Source organism: Mirounga angustirostris, unplaced genomic scaffold, assembly GCF_029215605.1.
Source record: "Mirounga angustirostris isolate CCGP_5_RB_7025 unplaced genomic scaffold, mMirAng1.0.hap1 SCAF_10, whole genome shotgun sequence".
Classification (NCBI taxonomy): domain Eukaryota; kingdom Metazoa; phylum Chordata; class Mammalia; order Carnivora; family Phocidae; genus Mirounga; species Mirounga angustirostris.
In genome coordinates, this window is record NW_026991718.1 from 57,900,937 (window position 1) to 57,920,486 (window position 19,550).

The following is a 19,550-nucleotide window of genomic DNA, read 5'->3' on the forward strand; positions in this document are numbered from 1 at the left end:
AGGAGGGCACTTGTGATGAGCACCGGGTGTTATGTGTAAGTGATGAATCAATAAATTCTACTCCTGAAACAAATTTTACACTATATCTCAAATGACTAGCATTTAAATGAAAACTAAATACTAAAAAGAAAAAACAAAACATTAAAAAAACCTTAAAAAAATAATAATAAAAGAAAGTTTCCCCAGACAAACATAACCTGAGCAAGTATATTACACTAGTTCTGCCTTACAGTAAATACTAAAGGGAATTCATGTTGAAACAAACAAAAAAGCTAAACAGTAACATGAAAGCATATGAAAATACAACTGTTGCTGTTAAAGGAAATACTGTAATGGTGGCAAGTAAATCACTTTTAACACTAGTATACAAAATTAAGATAAATGTACTAAGAATAATTATAACCACTGAAATGAAACACAATATAGAAATAAGTAAAATCTTGGGACGCCTGGGTGGCTCAGTTGGTTAAGCATCTGCCTTCGGCTCAGGTCATGATCCCAGGGTCCTGGGATCGAGTCCCGTATTGAACCCCTTCCTCAGCATGGAGCCTGCTTCTCCTTCTGTCTGCTGCTCCCCCCGCTTGTGTGCACTCTCTCTGACGAATAAATAAATAAAATCTTAAAAAAAAATTGTTAAAAAGAAGTAAGTAGAATCTGGAATCAACTCGAAGTTTGTGTGAGATTAGAAGGAAAGGTACACATTCTGTACATAACTGAAATTAAGTTGTTATTAGCTTAAAACAGATGGCCTTAACTACAAAATGTTTGATGTAAGTCCAGTGGTACTACAAAAGCAAAAAGTATGACAGACACATCAAAGATAAAGAGAAAGGAATCTAAGAATACTACTACTACTATTGCTACTACAAAATCATCAAATAAAGAAAGGCAAGTGAGAAGGAACATGATCAGTACAAAACGGACAGAAAACAGTTAATAAAATGGCAATAGTAAGTCCTTCCCTATCACAGTAATTACTTTAAATGTAAATAGAATAAACTCCTCAATCAAAAGATAGAGTGGCTGAATAGATTAAAAAAAAAAGTCTCAACTATATGCTGTTGACAAGAGACTCACTTTATTTTATTATTATTTTTTCTATTTAAGAAATCTCTACACCCAATGTGGGGCTCGAACTCATGACTCCAAGATAAAGAGGTGCAAGCTCCTCCAACTGAGCCAGCCAGGTACCCTGAGACTCACTTTAGATTTAAGGACACACATAGCCTAAAAGTGAAAGGGTGGAGAAAGATATCCATGCAAACGGTAACCAAAAGAGAGCAGGAGTCACTATAGTAGACAAAATATACTTTAATTCAGAAACTATCACAAGACAAATTAGGAATTGATTTTTGGAAAAGATAAAGTCAACATTATATAATGATAAAAGGGTCAGTTTACCAGGAAGATGTAATAATTATAAATATACACCCAACATCAAATATAAACCTATCAATATATATTAATATATAAAGCAAACACAGATCTGAAGAAATAAATAACAATACAATAGTAGTATACTTTAATACTCCTGCTTTTATAATGGACAGATCGTCCACACACAAAAAGTTCAGTAAGAAAAGAGCAGAACTGAATGACACTATAGACCAAATGGAAACTAAAAGCATACAGAACATTCCACCCCAAAACAGAATACTCATTCTTCTCAAGTGCACCTGGAACATTCTCCAGGATAGACCACATGCTAGGTCACAAAACAGGTCTTAATAAATTTAAAAAGACTGGAATCATTTGAAACATCTTTTCTGACCATAACGGAATTAAATTAGAAATGAATAACAAAATGAAAATGAGAAAATTCAGAAATACTCGAAATTTTAAAAACATAACTACTGGGTCAAATAAGAAATTGAGAGGGAAATAATATCTCTAAACAAACAAAAATGAACACACAACATACCAAAACTTATGGGAGGCAGCAATAACAGTACTAACAGGAAAATTTATGGCCATAAACTTTTTATTTTTAAAAAATCTCAAACAACATAACTTTATACCACAAGGAACTAGAAAAGAACAAGCTAATCACGAAGTTAGCAGAATGAAGAAATAATAAAGATTAGAGTAGAAACAGGAAAAAGGAAGACAATTTTTAAAATCAGTGAAATTAAGAATTGTTTTTTGTAAGAGATAAAGTCACCAAACCCTTACCTAAACTAAAATTAAAGAGGGAGGACTCAGATAATAACAGAAACGAAAGAGGAGACAATACAACTGAGACCACAGACATATAAAGGATCATAAAGGACTATTATTAACAATTATACACCAATAAGTTGAAAAACCTACAGGAAATGGAAAAATTACTGGAAACATAATACCCACCAAGAATGAATCTAGAAGAAATACAAAGTCTGAACATATCAATAACAAAGAAGAAAACTGAAGGAGTAATTAAAAACCTTCCAACAAAGAAAAGCCCAGGACCAGATGGATTCACAAATGAATTAACATTAAGAGAATTAACACCAATCCTCCTCAAACTCTTCTAAAAAGTCAAAGAAGAGGGATCACTTACACTTATTCTAGGAGACCAACATCACCCCAATACCAAAGCCAGACAAAGACATCAGGAAAAAAAGAAAACTACAGGTATTTCTAGCAAACATAGTTGCAAAAATTCACAACAAAATACTAGCAAGCTCAGTTCAACAGCACATCAAAAGAACCATATATTAACCAAGTATGATTTATCCCTGGCATGCAAGGATGGTTCAACATACAAATATCAATGAATGTGACATACCACAGTAACATAACAAAGGATAAAATTAACAGGATCATCTCAATATACACAGGAAAAGCATTTGACAAAATACAACACCTCCTAATGATAAAAAAGAAAAAACTCTCAATAAATAAGAATATTAAGACAAACACACTTCAACAAAATAATGGCCATTTATGAAAAGGCCACAGTGAACATCAATACTCAACAGTGAAAAGCTGAAAGCATCCCATTTAACTTCTGAAACAAGGATGTCTACTTTCTCCTCTCCAATATAGTACAGAAAGTATGAGGCTGAACAATTAAAAACAAAACAAAAAATAAATAAAGCCACCCAAATTGGAAAGGAAGAAGTAAACTATCTGTTTGCAGATAACATATTCTTTTTTTCTTTTTTTTATTATGTTAATCACCATACATTACATCATTAGTTTTTGATGTAGTGTTCCATGATTCATTGTTTGCATATAACACCCAGTGCTCCATGCAGTACATGCCCTCTTTAATACCCATCACCAGGCTAACCCATCCCCCCCCCCCCAGAACCCTCAGTTTGTTTCTCAGAGCCCACAGTCTCTCATGGTTCATCTCCCCCTCCGATTTCCCCCCTTCATTCTTCCCTGTTTTTTTTTTTAAACATATAATGCAGATAACATATTCTTAAATGTAGAAAACCTTCAAGCCTCCACAAAAAGCACTTAGAGTACATGAATTCAGTAAAGACACAGTATACAAAATCAACATACAAAAATCAACTGCATTTCTATATACTAAACACCTATCAAAAGGAAATTTAAAAAAAACAGTTCCACTTACAATAATATAAAAAAGAATGAAATACTTAAGTATAAATTTAACCAGGGAGGTAAAATATACTGAAAACTACAAAACATTGATGAAAGAAATTTGAAAAGAAACAAATAAATGGAAGGACATCTCATGTTCACGAACTAGAAGACTTAGTATTGTTAAAAAGTCCGTAGTTCCCAAAGCAGTTTGTACATTCAATGCAATCTCCATCAAAATCCCAGTGGCGGGGTGCCTGGGTGGCTCAGTCAGTTAAGTGTCTAACTTTGGCTCAGGTCATTATCTTGGGATCCTGGGATCAAGCCCCGTGTCAGGCTCCCTGCTCAGGAGGGAGTCTGCTTGTCCCTCTCCCTGCCTCTCCCCCTGCTTGTGCTCAGTCTCTTTCTCAAATAAATAAATAAAATATTTTTTAAAATCCCAATGGCATTTTTTACAGAAATAGAATAGAAAATTCATTTGGAACTACAACAGACCCCAAATAACCAAAGCAATATTGATCAAGAAGAAGAAAGCGGGAGGTATCACATTGTCCAATTTTAAAACATATTACAAAGTTATAATCAAAACAGTATGGTACTGGCATAAAAACAAATACAAACTAATAAAACAGAATAGAGAGTCCAGAACTAATCTATCTAACTAATCTATCTATCTATCTAACTATCTAACTAATAAGATAAGAAAGGAGGAAATGTGAAAGTGTTGGTCAAAGAGTACAAAATTTCACTTACACAAAACAAGTTCTGGGATCTACTGTACAATTCAGGACCTATGATGAATAATACTGTATTATATACTTTAAAATTTGCTAAAAGAGTAGAGTCCATATATAAGGAACAACTGGTCTTCAACAAGGATGCCATGAATATGTATGGGAAAAGACAGTCTCTTCCACAGATGCTGGTGGAAAAATTAGAAATTTACATGTAAACAAATGAAACCAGACCCTTATCTCACCCCATATTTTAAAAATCAACTCAGGGGCACCTGGGTGGCTCAATCAGTTAAGTGTCTGCCTTCAGCTCAGGACACCAGGGTCCTGGGATTGAGCCCCATATCAGGGTCACTGCTCAGCAGGGAGTCTGCTTCTTCCTCTCCCTCTGCCTTCCCCCACCCAGCTCATGTCGTCTCTCTCTTTCTCAAATAAATAAATAAAATCTTTTCTAAAAAATCAACTCAAAATGGATTAAAGACCTAAACTTAAAACCTGGAACAATAAAGTCTTAAAAGAAAATCTAGGGGAAAAGCTGCCAGACACTGGACTAGACAATGATTTCTTGGATAGGACAACAAAAACACAGGCAACAAAAGCAAAAATAGACAAGTGGGATTAGATCAAAGTAAAAGGCTTCTTCATAGCAAAAGAAATCCTCAACAAAATAAAAAGGCAACCTACAGAATGGGAGAAAATATTTTCAGACCAAATATCAGATAAGGAGTTAATACGCAAAATTTATAAATAACTACAACTCATGGTATACAATGGACTATTATTCAGTCTTAAAAAAGGAAATCCTGCCATCTGCTACAACATGGACTGGCCTGAAGGACAGGATGCTAGGTAAAATAAGCCAGACACAGAAAGACAAATCTTACATGATCTCATTTACATGTGGAATCCAAAACAGTCAAACATATAGAAGCAGTGAGTAGAATGGTGGTTGCCAGGGGCCTGGGGAAAGGAGGAAATGCGAAAGTGTTGGTCAAAGAGTACAAAATTTCACTTACGCAAAACAAGTTCTGGAGATCTACTGTACAATACAGGACCTATGATGAATAATACTGTATTATATACTTTAAAATTTGCTAAAAGAGTAGATCTTATACTAAGTGCTCTCACCACAAAGGGAAAAAGGAGAAACAACAAAGGGGCGATGGGAGGGAACTTTTGAAAGTGATGGGTAAGTTTATGGCAGTTATAATAATGATGGTTTCATAGGTGTATGCTTATCTCCAAACCCATCATGTTGTATACATTTAAACATCTACAGCTTTTTGTATCACTCCGGTTAATATAGTTTCCTTCATGGTATTAAAGAAATGTAATTGAAGAACTTGACTTATTTTGGAACAACCAATATTTGGTTGTGAGATTCTGCCATTTTGACAGGGACAATCATTGTATTTGGCTAGCAGATCATAGCTTTGTATGTTTTCTAAACTTAATGATGCTAAAGTATAAAGGAGCAGTGGAAGATAAGGACTGAAACCCAGGGTATGGGCCAGATTTTGGGTAAGGCTTTGGTGTAAGGCTGAAGAGTTTACATTTATTTCAGTAGGTATTTATATGGCTTTTAAAGTTGTCAAGCAGAAAAAAAAATAATAATAAAAATAATAAATTTGTCAAGCAGGACAGTGATATAACCAAAGCATGGTATAAAAACAATCTGACAGCCTCATCTCAAGTTGGCTGAAATGAGAAAAAACAGAAGGAAAACCTACCTAGAAAGCTTATTATAACAATTTGGTAGTAGACCTGTGTGAAAATACTGATAGTGGTGCACCTGGGTGGCTCAGTCATTAAGCGTCTGCCTTCAGCTCAGGTCATGATCCCAGGGTCCTGGGATCGAGCCCTGCATCAGGCTCCCTGCTCAGTGGGAAGCCTGCTTCTCCCTCACCCACTCCCCCTGCTTGTGATCCCTCTCTCACTGTGTCTCTGTCAAATAAATAAAATCTTTAAAGGAAAAAAAAAAAAAAGAAAATACTGATAGTAAGAACACAAAACGTTAATTTTGAGAGAAATTATGATAAAAGATTTAACATGACTTTTTACAATCTTTTACCTGGCATTCAACAAATATTTATTAAGTGCCTACTACGTTCCAGAAACTATGTTATGCATTGGAAATAGAGGGAAAAGAGATAATCCCTGCCTATAATGTGTTCATAGGCAAAAACTTTGGTAGAAGGCTTTGAGGCATTCTCCAAACTGACATTAGGGTGACCTTAAACCATTTAGACCTTGTATAACCTGTACATATCATCTCTATCCAACCTTATTTACTACTACACATTTTAACTGTTTTTTCATCAAGCAAGACAATGTGTGTATGACACCTTCTACCCAATGCTTCTAAAAAATACTTGAAAATGATTAATCATTTCCTACTGACAAATTCTAATGATCTTTCTCCAGAGCTCCTCCACATGACTGCTGGTAGCATTCTATATTATTGACTATTCCTTCCTTGAAATACTCTTATCTTTTTTTTCCTTGTTCTCTAGCCCACTGAATCCTCTTTTGCCCTATTTATATCTTAGTCATTTCTAATAACTATTTTAGAAATAGTATTCAATCAAGTTAAAAACAACCAATTCTAAATAGGTGGCTACATGACACATCAGTTCTTCTCTTTGTGTCTTACTACGTGTGAACTGCCACACGTAAGTACCAAAAGATGAATGCAGTAAGAACAAATTAATGAACATGGGTTGTATTAGGGTTCTCTACAGAAACAAGAACCAACAGGGGTGTGTGTGTTCATGTGTGTATTTAATATAAGGAATTGGCTCATGTGATTACAGAGGCTGACAAGTCCCAAGATCTGAAGTCAGCAAGCTGGAAACCCAGGAGAGCTGATGGTCTAATTCTAATCTGAAGACAAAGGCTCAAAATGCAGGAAGAGCTGATGTTTCAGTTCAAGCCCAGAGGCAGATAACAACCAATGCCCCAGCTCAAAGGCAGACAAGCAGAGGTTCCCTCTCATTCAAGAAAGATTCAGCCTTTTGTTTTATTCAGGCATTCAGGCTTTTCTGGGGAGGGTACATTAGGAAAGACAATCTGCTTTACTCAGTATATCAACTTAACTTGAAAACTCATCCAAAACACATTCATAGAAACACCCACAATAATGTTTGACCAAACAACCAGGTATCATGACAAAAATGTGGGCCCAAATTGACTTATAAACTTAACTGTCCATGGGTCCTGCTTAGCCAAGTCTATTTACACAGTACAAAACCTTTATAAAGGTGATATTTACTAATGCAAAATAACAGGCAGTAATACTATAGAGATGAGGCTTGTGAGGAAGCTATAAACTAAACTGATACACCAGGGGCGCCTGGGTGGCTCAGTCGTTAAGCATCTGCCTTCAGCTCAGGTCATGATCCCAGGGTCCTGGGATTGAGCCCCGCATCAGGCTCCCTGCTCCGCGGGAAGCCTGCTTCTCCCTCCCCCATTCCCCCTACTTGTGTTCCCTCTCTTGCTGTGTCTCTCTCTGTCAAATAAATAAATAAAATTTAAAAAAATAAATAAAATAAATTGATACACCAAAAAGTAAAAACAAAAACCCAATGAATGACCATGTTGTCTAAGTTAAGATCTTTACTGAAATTTGAAGGGTTAAAAAAAAAATGGAAATCAGCCCAAGAGAGAGGGGGGGAAAGTACATTAAAGGAAAAAATAGAAACTTTTCATGCTTCTTCCCTTCTTTCTTTATAGAAATCATACATTAATGAAACTGTATGTGGAGAAAGACCAGTTTTGTTTCTTTCCCTTTTTAAATAATTTCCAATCCAAAATGGATCAGTATGTTTGTAAAATAAAGTAAAAACAATAATTAATATAAAGTTTAAAAAGTAATATCCTAGAAGGTTCTGGTTCAAGATGGTGATGTAGGAGGTTCTTGAACTCACCTCATCCCCCCCACCCATAGACACACCAAATCTATATCTACATATGGAAAACTTTTCCTCTGAAGTAAACTCAAAAAAGCTCAGTGACTCCCTACACATTGGGCAGACAAACAAACCCCACAATGAAATAGGTAGGAGAGCCTGGGACACAATATTACCACAATCTCCATCCGTAGTTTGGCAACCCACAATCAGGAGGGAACTTTAAATTCTAAGTTTCTCCCTGAAAAGCAGAGTGTTTGAACCCCACATGTGGTACCCCAACTTTTAAGACCTGCACCTGATGAATGACCCACGTAAAAAATGGGCAGAGGACTTGAATAGACATTTTTCTAAAAACGACATGAAGATGTACTTAACATCATTAATCATCAGGGAAATGTAATCAAAACCACAATGAAGTATCACCCCACACCTGTCAAGTTGGTTATTGTCAAATATACAAAAAATAACAAGTGTTGGTAAGGATGTAGACAAAAGGGAGCCCTTGTACACTGTTGGTAGGAATGTGAATTGGTGCAGCAACTACGGAAAACAGTATGGAGGGTCCTCAAAAAATTAAAAAGAACTACTACATGATCCAGCAATTCCACTTTGGGATATTTATCCAAAGAAAACAAAAACAGCATTCAAAGGGATATATGCACCCTATGTTCATTGCAGCATTATTTACAATAGCCAGTTATAGAAACAACTTAAGTGTCTATCAATAGGTGAATGGGTAAAGTGAGATATACACACACGCAGGCGCACACACAATGAAATATAACTCATCTTGCCATTTGTGACAACATGGATGGACCTAGAGGGTTTTATGCTAAGTGAAATAAGTGAAACAGAAATGCAAATACCATATGATTTCACTTACATGTACAATCTAAAAAACAAACTCATAGATGTAGGAAACAAACTGATGGTTACTAGAGTGGGGAGGGCTTGGGGGGCAGGCAAAATAGGTAAAGGGGATTAAGAGGTACAAACTTCTAGTTATAAAATAAGTAAGTCATGGGGATATAATATACAGCACAGGGAATATAGTCAGTAATATTGTAATAACTTTGTATGGTGACAGATGGTAACTAGACTTACCATAGGGTTAATTTCATAATATAAAAAATATCAAATCACTATGATATATACCTGAAACTACTAGAATACTGTAAGTGAATTATACTTCAATTAAAAAAAAAAATCTTCAGGACCTTGGCCTTTTAGAAAAAATAAAAGACACAAGTTTGTTAAATGAAGTGAAAGTAAGGCAGGAAAGAAAATGACATCAATCCAACATTTATACAGCAATTTGTGGCTCACAAGGAACTCTTCCTAAGTCCTCATTCTAACCCTGAGGGTTCTAAATAATTATTGCCATTATATAGAGGAAAACACTATGGCTCAAGGATGTTAAGTAAATCCCATTGCATCATACCTGTCTTTATACAGGGTCTGACATAGAGAGATCAACATATATTAATATACAATACTGCATAATTATGTACTTTACTACTTCTTCCAGGGGGTAGGTGTAAGATAATGAAACTAAAGGGTCTTACAGGCTAGATGTCAGGTGGATATTCGTAGTATACAAAGTGGCAAAAAAATCTTTTTATTCTAGAATGCATATCTATCTGTAAACCAGTAACTTTGAATCAAGTAGCAAAAAGTAAATAAAATGCAAAAGACAATGACAACGACCTACACTTGAGACATGAGGCCCTAAACACATAGCAAATTGGGCTTGCATCCATGAGACCACAACACTGAAGCAAATGCAGAAAGAGTTCTTAAAGGGGCCCAGCACAGAGGTGCTGACTGAAAATCATCCAGTCTTTCTGGGAAATAGGCCTATTTACTTATCTTGAAGCTTCAACCTGAGGGAAAGGCATCTAATTTAACACATCTAGGTTTCTATGGAAATACTCTCCAAAGATGGAGACTGGGAGGAACCATCTATGTGTTCTTTTGCCTCGTTCCAGGTTACCAATACCTCCTGGAAGTGAACTATGCACTTGTTTGGCATCCCAGTTTTTGTAGCTGCCACCCCGGGGATACCCTTTGATCACCTACCTCTGGTGGCCAGCAAGGCTTACATCCAAAATGACTACAACAAATGGAGAAAGAGTTCTTAACCAGCTACCCCAATGTACAACAGAGAGGCAGCAGACTGAAATGCCCAGTCTTTCTGTGAGAGGTCTATTAGTGTATCTTCTTGGCTGCACTCTGAGTGACAGGCTTTTAATTAAATACCCATCTAGGAACCAACTGTATCCTCTCCAGACCTCTCAGAGGTTGGGCACGATCTTCCTGCACTCCCTCTGCCTCACTCCAGGTTGCTGGTGTTTCTGAGAAAGGAGCTTGTTTACATGTCTAGTGCCACAACTTTTGTCTGCTGCCCAGAGGACAAAACCCTTGATATCCTGACTCTAGTGGCCAGTGGGACCTGCTTTCACAGGCTACCAACTCAGGATTCAGTGTAGAGGAAAAGACAAAAACATTCCCAGTCTTCCCCTGAAAGAGGTATGTTTGCATACTTTAAAAGCTGCTGCCTTTAAAAGCCCAGTCTGGCTTCCAATCAGTCTGAATCTATGAGGCCCACCAAGATCTTCTCCTTTGGGACACTGACAAGTTTTGGCAAACCCTCAACTACTCACAGCCACCAAGAATAAAGTAGGCTGCTTGGACAGGCACAAAGGTTTGAGAGGTTGAAAGGTGAAGATCATTCCTATATGAGGCTGCTCCTTCAATACAGGGAGAAATAGCTGTTTTATCTAATGCATAGAAACTAACACATAGAGTCAAGGAAATGAAGAAAGAGAGGAATATGTTCTGAATGAAAGAACAAGATGAAACCTCAGAAAAAGATTTTAATGAAACAAGTGATTTGCCTGATTTTAAGTTCAAAATGACAGAAAGATGCTTACCAATCTTGGGAGAAAAATGCATGAACAAAGGTAACAATTTTAACAAAGAGAAAATATAAGAAAGTGCCCAAGAGAAATCACAAAGCTGATAAATATGATAACAGAACTGAAAAATACAATAGAGGAATTTAGCAGCAGATGATGAATAAGAAAGGATCAGCAAACTCAAAGACAGGTCAACAGAATTCATCCAATCAGAGCAACAAAAAGAAAAAAAAAGAGCAGAAAACTTAAGGGGCTTATAGGAGAACATCAAGTGGACCAACATTCATATTATACTGGCCCCAGAATGAGAAGAGACAGAAAGGGGTAGAAAACTTATTTGAAGAGATAAAAGCTAAAAACTTCCCAACCCTTGGAGACCCACTCCAAGACACGCTATAATTAAATTGTCTAAAGTTGAAGACAAGGAGAGAATTTTTTTGTTGTTGGTAACTGGTTCAGCCTCACACCTATGTAGTTTTTTTAATTCCAGTTGGTTAACATACAGTATTACATTGGTTTCAGGTGTACAATATAGGGATTCAACAATTCTGTACACTACTCAGTGTTCATCAAGATAATTGTACTATTAATCCCCTTCACCTTTTTCACCCATCCCCCCCACCAACCTCCCCTCTGGTAATGATCAGTCTGGTTTTTGGTTTCTCTCTTTTTTTTCTTTGTCCATTCATTGATTTCTTAAATTCCACATATGAGTTAAGTCATATAGTGTTTGTCTTTCTCCGACTTATTTCACTTAGCATTATACCCTCTAGATCCATCCATGTTGTTGTAAATTACAAGATTTCATTCTTTTTATGGCTCAGTAATATTCCATTACACACAGACACATACTACATCTTCTTTATCCATTCATCATTTGATGGACACTTGGGCTGCTTTCATAATTTGGCTATTGTAAATAATGCTGCAATAAACATAGGGGTACATCTACCATCTTGAATTAGTAATTTTTCTTTTTTGGGTAAATACCCAGTAGTGGAATTACCGGATCATATGGTAGTTTTGTTTTTAATTTTTTGAGGAAACTCCGTCTGTTTTCCACAATGGCTGCACTAGTTTGCCTTCCCACCAACAGTGCGTAAGGGTTCCTTTTTCTCCACATCCTCACCAACACTGTTGTTTCTTTTATTTTTGATTTTAGCCATTCTGACAGATATGAGGTGATATCTCATTGTGGTTTTGATCTGCATTTCCCTTAACATGAGTGATATTAAGCATCTTTTCATGTCTGTTGGCCATCTGGATGTCTTCTTTGGAGAAATGTCTGTTCATGTCTTCTGCCCATTTTTTAACTGGGTTGTTTTTTGGTGTTGAATTGTATCAGTCCTTTATGTATTTTGGATATTAACCCTTTTTCAGATATGTCATTTGCAATATCCTCTCCCATTCAGTAGGTTGTCTTTTGCTGTGCAGAAGCTTTTTATTTTGATGTAGTCCAAATAGTGTTTATTTTTGCTTTTGTTTCCCTTGTCTCAGGAGACATGTCTAAAAAGATGTTGCTATGGCCAAAGTCAGAGATTTTACAGCCTGTGCTCTCCTTCTAGGACTTTTATGGTTTCAGGTTTCCCATTCTGAGTTTATTTTTGTGTATGGTATAAGAAAGTGGTCCAGTTCCACTCTTTTGCAGGTTGTTGTCCAGTTTTCCCAATACCATTTGTTGAAGAGACTGTCTTTTTCCCATTGCATATCCTGCCCTTTGTCAAGGATTAATTGACCATAAAATTGTGTGTTTATTTCTGGGTTTTCTATTCTGTTCCACTGATCTACATGTCTGTTTTTGTGCCAGTACCATACTGTTTTGATTCCTACAGCTTTGTAATATAACTTGAAATCTGGGACTGTAATACCTCCAGTTGCTTTTCTTTTTCCTTTTTCTGTAGGATTTTTTTTTATTCACATACAATGTATTTATTTCAGGGATACAGCTCTGTGAGTCATCAGTCTTACACAATTCACAGCACTCACAACATATACCCTCCCCAGTGTCCATCACCCAGCCACCCCATCCCTCCCACCCCCCTCCACTCCAGCAACACTCAGTTTGTTTCCTGAGATTAAGAGTCTCTCATTGTTTGTCTCCCTCTCTGGTTTCATCTTGTTTCATTTTTCTCTCCCTTCCCCTATGATCTTCTGTCTTATTTCTCAAATTCCTCATATCAGTGAGATCATATAATTGTCTTTCTCTGATTGACTTATTTCACTTAGCATAATACCCTCTAGTTCCATCCACATCATTGCAAATGGCAAGATTTCATTTTTTTGATGGCTGCATAATATTCTCTTGCATATATATATATATACCACATCTTCTTTATCCATTCATCTGTTGATGGATGTATAGTCTCTTTCCATAGTTTGGCTATTGTAGACATTGCTGCTATAAACATTGGGGTGCACGTGCCCCTTCGGATCACTACATTTGTATCTTTCGGGTAAATACCCAGTAGTGCAATTGCTGGGTCAGAGGGTAGCTCTACTTTCAACTTTTTGAGGAACCTCCATATTGTTTTCTGGAGTGGCTGCACCAGTTTGCATTCCCATCAACAGTAAGAGGGTTCCCCTTTCTCTGCATCCTCGCCAACATCTGTCCTTTCCTGACTTGTTCATTTTAGCCATTCTGATTGGGGTGAGGTGGCATCTCATTGTGGTGTTGATTTGTATTTCCCTGATGCCGAGCGATGTTGAGCATTTTTTCATGTGTCTGTTGGCCATTTGGATGTCTTCTTTGGAAAAATGTCTGTTCATGTCTTCTGCCCATTTCTTGATTGGATTATTTGTTCTCTGGGTGTTGAGTTTGGTAAGTTCTTTATAGATTTTGGATACTAGCCCTTTATCTGATATGTCATTTGCAAATATCTTCTCCCATTCTGTCGGTTGTCTTTTGGTTTAGTTGACTGTTTCCTTTGCTGTGCAGAAGCTTTTTATCTTGATGAAGTCCCAATAGTTCATTTTTGCCCTTGCTTCCCTTGCCTTTGGCGATGTTTCCAAGAAGAAGTTGCTGCGGCTGAGGTCAAAGAGGATGCTGCCTGTGTTTTCTTCTAGGATTCTGATGGATTCTTGTCTCATATTTTGAGTCTATTTTTGTGTGTGGTGTAAGGAAATGGTCCAGTTTCATTCTTCTGCATGTGGCTGTCCAATTTTCCTGACACCATTTGTTGAAGAGACTGTCTTTTTTCCATTGGACATTCTTCCCTGCTTTGTCGAAGATTAGTTGACCATAGAGTTGAGGGTCCATTTCTGGGCCCTCTATTCTGTTCCATTTGATCGATGTGTCTGTTTTTGTGCCAGTACCATACTGTCTTGATGATGACAGCTTTGTAATAGAGCTGGAAGTCCGGAATTGTGATGCCACCAGCTTTGCTTTTCTTTTTCAACATTCCTCTGGCTATTCAGGGTCTTTTCTGGTTCCATACAAATTTTAGGATTGTTTGTTCCATTTCTTTGAAAAAAGTGGATGGTATTTTGATAGGGATTGCATTAAATGTGTAGACTGCTCTAGGTACTAGAGAATGCTCTAGACATTTTCACAATGTTTGTTCTTCCAATCCATGAGCATGGAACGTTTTTCCATTTCTTTGTGTCTTCCCCCATTTCTTTCATGAGTATTCTATAGTTTTCTGAGTATAGATTCTTTGCCTCTTTGGTTAGATTTATTCTTAGGTATCTTATGGTTTGGGGTGCAATTGTAAATGGGATCGACTCCTTAATTTCTCTTTCTTCTGTCTTGTTGTTGGTGTATAGGAATGCCACTGATTTCTGTGCATTGATTTTATATCCTGCCACTTTACTGAATTCCTGTATGAGTTCTAGCAGTTTTGAGGGGGAGTCTTTGGGGTTTTCCACATAAAGTATCATATCACCTGCGAAGGGTGAGAGTTTGACTTCTTCTCTGTCAATTCAGATGCCTTTTATTTCTTTTTGTTGTCTGATTGCTGAGGCTAGGACTTCTAGAACTATGCTGAACAGCAGTGCTGATAGTGGACATCCCTGCCATGTTCCTAACCTTAGGGGAAAAGCTCTCAGTTTTCCCCCACTGAGAATGATACTCACTGTGGGTTTTTCATAGATGGCTTTTATGATATTGAGGTATGTACCCTCTATCCCTATATTCTAAAGAGTTTTGATCAAGAAAGGATGCTGTACTTTGTCAAATGCTTTTTCTGCATCTATTGAGAATATCATACGGTTCTCGTTCTTTCTTTTACTAATGTAGTGTATCACATTGATTAATTTGTGGATGTTGAACCAAAAGTGCAGCCTAGGAATAAATCCCACTTGGTCATGGTGAATAATCCTTTTAATGTACTCTTGGATCCTATTGGCTAGTATTTTGGTGAGAATTTCTGCATCCATGTTCATCAGGGATATTGGTCTGTAATTCTCCTTCTTGATGGGGTCTTTAGTTTGGGGATCAAGGTAATGCTGGCCTCATAAAATGAGTTTGGAAGTTCTCCTTCCATTTCTATTATTTGCAACAGTTTCAGAAGAACAGGTACTAATTCTTGTTTTGGCTATTGAGGGCTTTTGTGGTTCCATACAAATTTTGGGATCATTTATTCTAGTTCTTTGAAAAGTGCTGTTGGTATCTTGGTAGGGATTGCATTAAACCAGATTGCCTTGGGTAGTATGGACATTTTAACAATATTTGTTCTTAGGACAAGGAGAGAATCTTAAAAGCAGCAAGAGAAAAACAGTTTGTTACACACAAGTGAAAGCCCATGACAATCAAAATTTTTGAGTGGAAACTTGGCAGGTCAGCAGGGAGTGGGCACAATATATTGGAAATACTGAAAGAAGAAAACTGCCAACAAGAATACTCTACCTAGCAAAGCTGTCCTTCAGATTTGGGTGGGGCGGGGAGGTAGAATATGAGTTTTCCAGACAAGCAAAAGCTAAAGGAATTATTGCCCCTAGACCAGACTTACAAGAAATGTTAAAGGGACTTCCTTAAGCTGAAACATAGGGTACTATTAGTAATAGGAAAATATATGAAAGTATAACCTCACTGGTCAAGGCAAATAAATAGTAAAATTCAGAGTAATTTAATTATTTACAAATCTAATATGAAGGTTAATAGACAAAAGTAGTAAAAATACAACTACAGTAATTTGTAAATGAATACTGAAAACTAAAAGATGTAAGTTGTGACATCAAAACATAAAATGTGGGAAAGGGAGAAAAAAAGTGAGGTTTAGAATGGATCTAAACTTAAGCTATCAATTTAAGATAAGACTATTTTATATATGTGTGTGTTAAATAATATATATGTGTTGTTTTATGTAAGCCTCATGGTAATCACAAAGCAAAAGCCTATAGATACGCAAAAGCTAAGAGGAATCTAAGCATATCACTATAGAATCACTGACCTGTACCTCTGAAACAAATTATACATTATATGTTAAAAAAAAAAAAAAAGATAGTAGGAAGGGAAAAAGGAAGGGGGGGAAATCGGAGGGAGAGACGAACCATGAGAGACTATGGACTCTGAGAAACAAACTGAGGGTTCTAGAGGGGAGGGGGGTTGGGGGATGGGTTAGCCTGGTGATGGGTATTAAAGAGGGCACGTATTGAATGGAGCACTGTGTGTTATATGCAAACAACGAATCATGGAACACTGCATCAAAAACTAATGATGTAATGTATGGTGAATAACATAACATAATAAAATTAAATTAAAAGAAAAAGAAAGAAAATCATTGAATCACAAAGGAAGAGAGCAAGAAAAATGAAAGGAACAATGAAATCCTAAAAACAACCAGAAAACAGTTAACAAAATGCCAGTAAGTACAGACCCATCAAAAACTGCTTTAAATGAAAATGAACTAAATTCTCCAATACAAAGACACACAGTGGCTGAGTGGATAATAATACAAGATCCATGTATATGCGGTCTACAGGCGACTCACTTCAGATGTATGGATGTGCAAAATGGAAGTAAAGGGCAGAAAAAATATACTCCATGCAAATGAAAATCAAAAGAAAGCTGGGGTAGGTATATTTACCAAATATATAGCTGACAAAATACACTTTAAGACAAAGACTATAATAGGAAACAAACAAGGTAATAAAATAATGATAAAAGAACAAATCAAACAAGAGGATAAAACATTTGTAAATATTTATCCACCTAAATACATAAAGAAACATTAATTGACATAAAGGGAGAAATAGCATCAATTAAAAAATAGTGGAGGACTTAAATTCCCCACTTTCATCAATTAGATCATCTAGACAGAAAATCTATTAAAAAAACATTGTACTTAAATAACATGTTAGACTAGATGGACTTAACACACACATAGAGAAGATTCTATCTAAGCAACAGCATACAGTCTTAAGTGCACATGGAACATACTCCAGGAAAAATCATATGTTAGGCCACAAAACAGTCATAAAAATTTTGAGAGAACTGAATCATATCAAGCATTTTTTTCTGACCACAGTGGTTTGAAACTAAAAATCAATTACAAAAAGAAAAGTGGTAAATTTATAAATATGTGAAGACTGAACAACATTCCGCTGAACAACCAAGGAGTCAGAGAAGAAACCAAAAGAAAAAGCAAAAAATATCTTGAGAAATCTGAAAATGGAAATACAACATACCAAAACTTATGGAACTCAGCACAAACAGCTCTAAGAGGGAAGGTCAGAATGATAAATGCCTTCATTAAGAAACAAGATCTCAAATAAACTCTTCAAGGAACTAGAGAAAGAGGAACAAATTAAACCCAAAGTTAGTAAAAAGAAACAGCAATAATCAGAGCAGAAATAAAAGAAATGAAGACTAAAAAATAATAATAATAATAAAATCAGAAATGAAAGAGACATTACAATGGCTATCACAGAAACCTTTACAAAGGATAAGAGACTACTATGAGCAATTAAAGCCCAACAGATTGGAAAATCTGAAGAAATGGACAAAGTCCTAGAAACATACAGCCTACCAAAGCGAATCATGAATATACAGAAAAACTTCAACAGACCAATAACAAGTAGATTGAATCTCTAATCAAAAATCTCTCCCAGAAGAAAAGTTCAGGAGCAGATGACTTCACTGGTGAGTTCTACCAACATTTAAATAAGAATACCAATTCTTCTGAAACTCTTTCAAAAAAGAGCAGAGAACATTTTCAAACTCATTTTATGAAGCATTACCCTGATACCAAAAGTAGACAATGACACCATACAAAAGAAAACTACAGAAGCCAATATCTCTGACAAATACAGATGCAAAAAACCTCAACAAAATATTTGAAAACTAAATTCAACAATAACACTAAAAGGATCATTCACCATGATCAAGTGTAATTTATTCCAGGGATGCAAGGGATGGTTCAACATTTGTAAATCAATCATTGTGATACACCACATTTACAAAATGAAAACATACGATTATCTCAATATATACAGGAAAAGCATCTGACAAAATTCAACATCCATTTATGATTTAAAAAAAAATCTCAAAAAGTGGTTATAAAGGGAACATACCTCAACATAATAAAGGCCATAAATGACAAGCCCACAGCTAACATTATCCTCAATGGTGAAAGCTGAAAGCTTTTCCTCTGAGATCAGGAACAAGACAAGAATTCCCATTCTTGTCATTTTATTCAATGCAGAATTGGAAGTCATAGCCAGAGCACTTAGGCAAGAAAAATAAATAAGTAAAAGGTATCCAAATTGAAAAGGAAGAACTAAAACTGTCACTATGTGCGGATGACAGGATACAGAAAACCTAGACTCCACCAAAAAGCTGTTAGAATAAACAAGTTCATTAAAGTTGTAGGATAAAATCCATATACAAAAATCTGTTGTGTTTTTATACACTAATATTGAACTATGAGAAAAAGAAATAAAACAATCTGATTTACAACTGCATCAAAAAGTATAAAATACCTAGGAATAAATTTAACCAAGGCAGTGAAAGACATGCACACTGAAAACCATAAGGCATTGATGAAAGATTAAAGGTGACACAAATAAACTGAAAGATAAACCACGATCAGATTGGAAGTATATTGTTAATATGTCCATACTACTCAAAGGAATCTACAATTTAATGCAATCCCTTTCAGAATTATAAAGGCATTTTTCACAGAAAAAGAATAAACAATCCTAAAATTTGTATGGAAGTACAAAAGACCCCAAATAGCCAAAACAGTCTTAAAAAAGAAGAACCAAGCTGGAGGTATCACACTTCCTGATTTCAAACTGTATTACAAAGCTATGGTAATCAAAACAGTATGATATTGGCATAAAAAACAGACACACAGATCAATGGAAAATAATAGCCCAGAATTAAACCTAAATATGGTCAATTAATTTACAACACTGGGGGGGTGCCTGGGTGGCTCAGTTGGTTAAGCGACTGCCTTCGGCTCAGGTCATGATCCTGGAGTCCCGAGATCAAGCCCCGCATCGGGCTCCCTGCT

At 36.2% G+C, this 19,550-nt stretch overlaps 1 protein-coding gene across 22 annotated transcripts in view; it reads left to right on the forward strand.

Annotated features, from left to right (window-relative positions):
- Positions 1 to 19,550, forward strand: part of WDPCP (WD repeat containing planar cell polarity effector) — a 482,659-nt gene that overhangs the window by 421,276 nt on the left and 41,833 nt on the right. For 3 of the 22 annotated variants that reach the window (XM_064572443.1, XM_064572447.1, XM_064572445.1), the window contains one exon: positions 7,082 to 8,378. The exons of the other annotated variants lie outside the window; for them this stretch is intronic. In XM_064572443.1, the coding sequence (XP_064428513.1) occupies positions 7,082 to 7,155 (74 nt within the window). In that variant the 3' untranslated portion in view covers positions 7,156 to 8,378. Of the gene's footprint in view, positions 1 to 7,081; positions 8,379 to 19,550 lie in introns of those variants that run through there. 22 annotated transcript variants of the gene reach the window in all.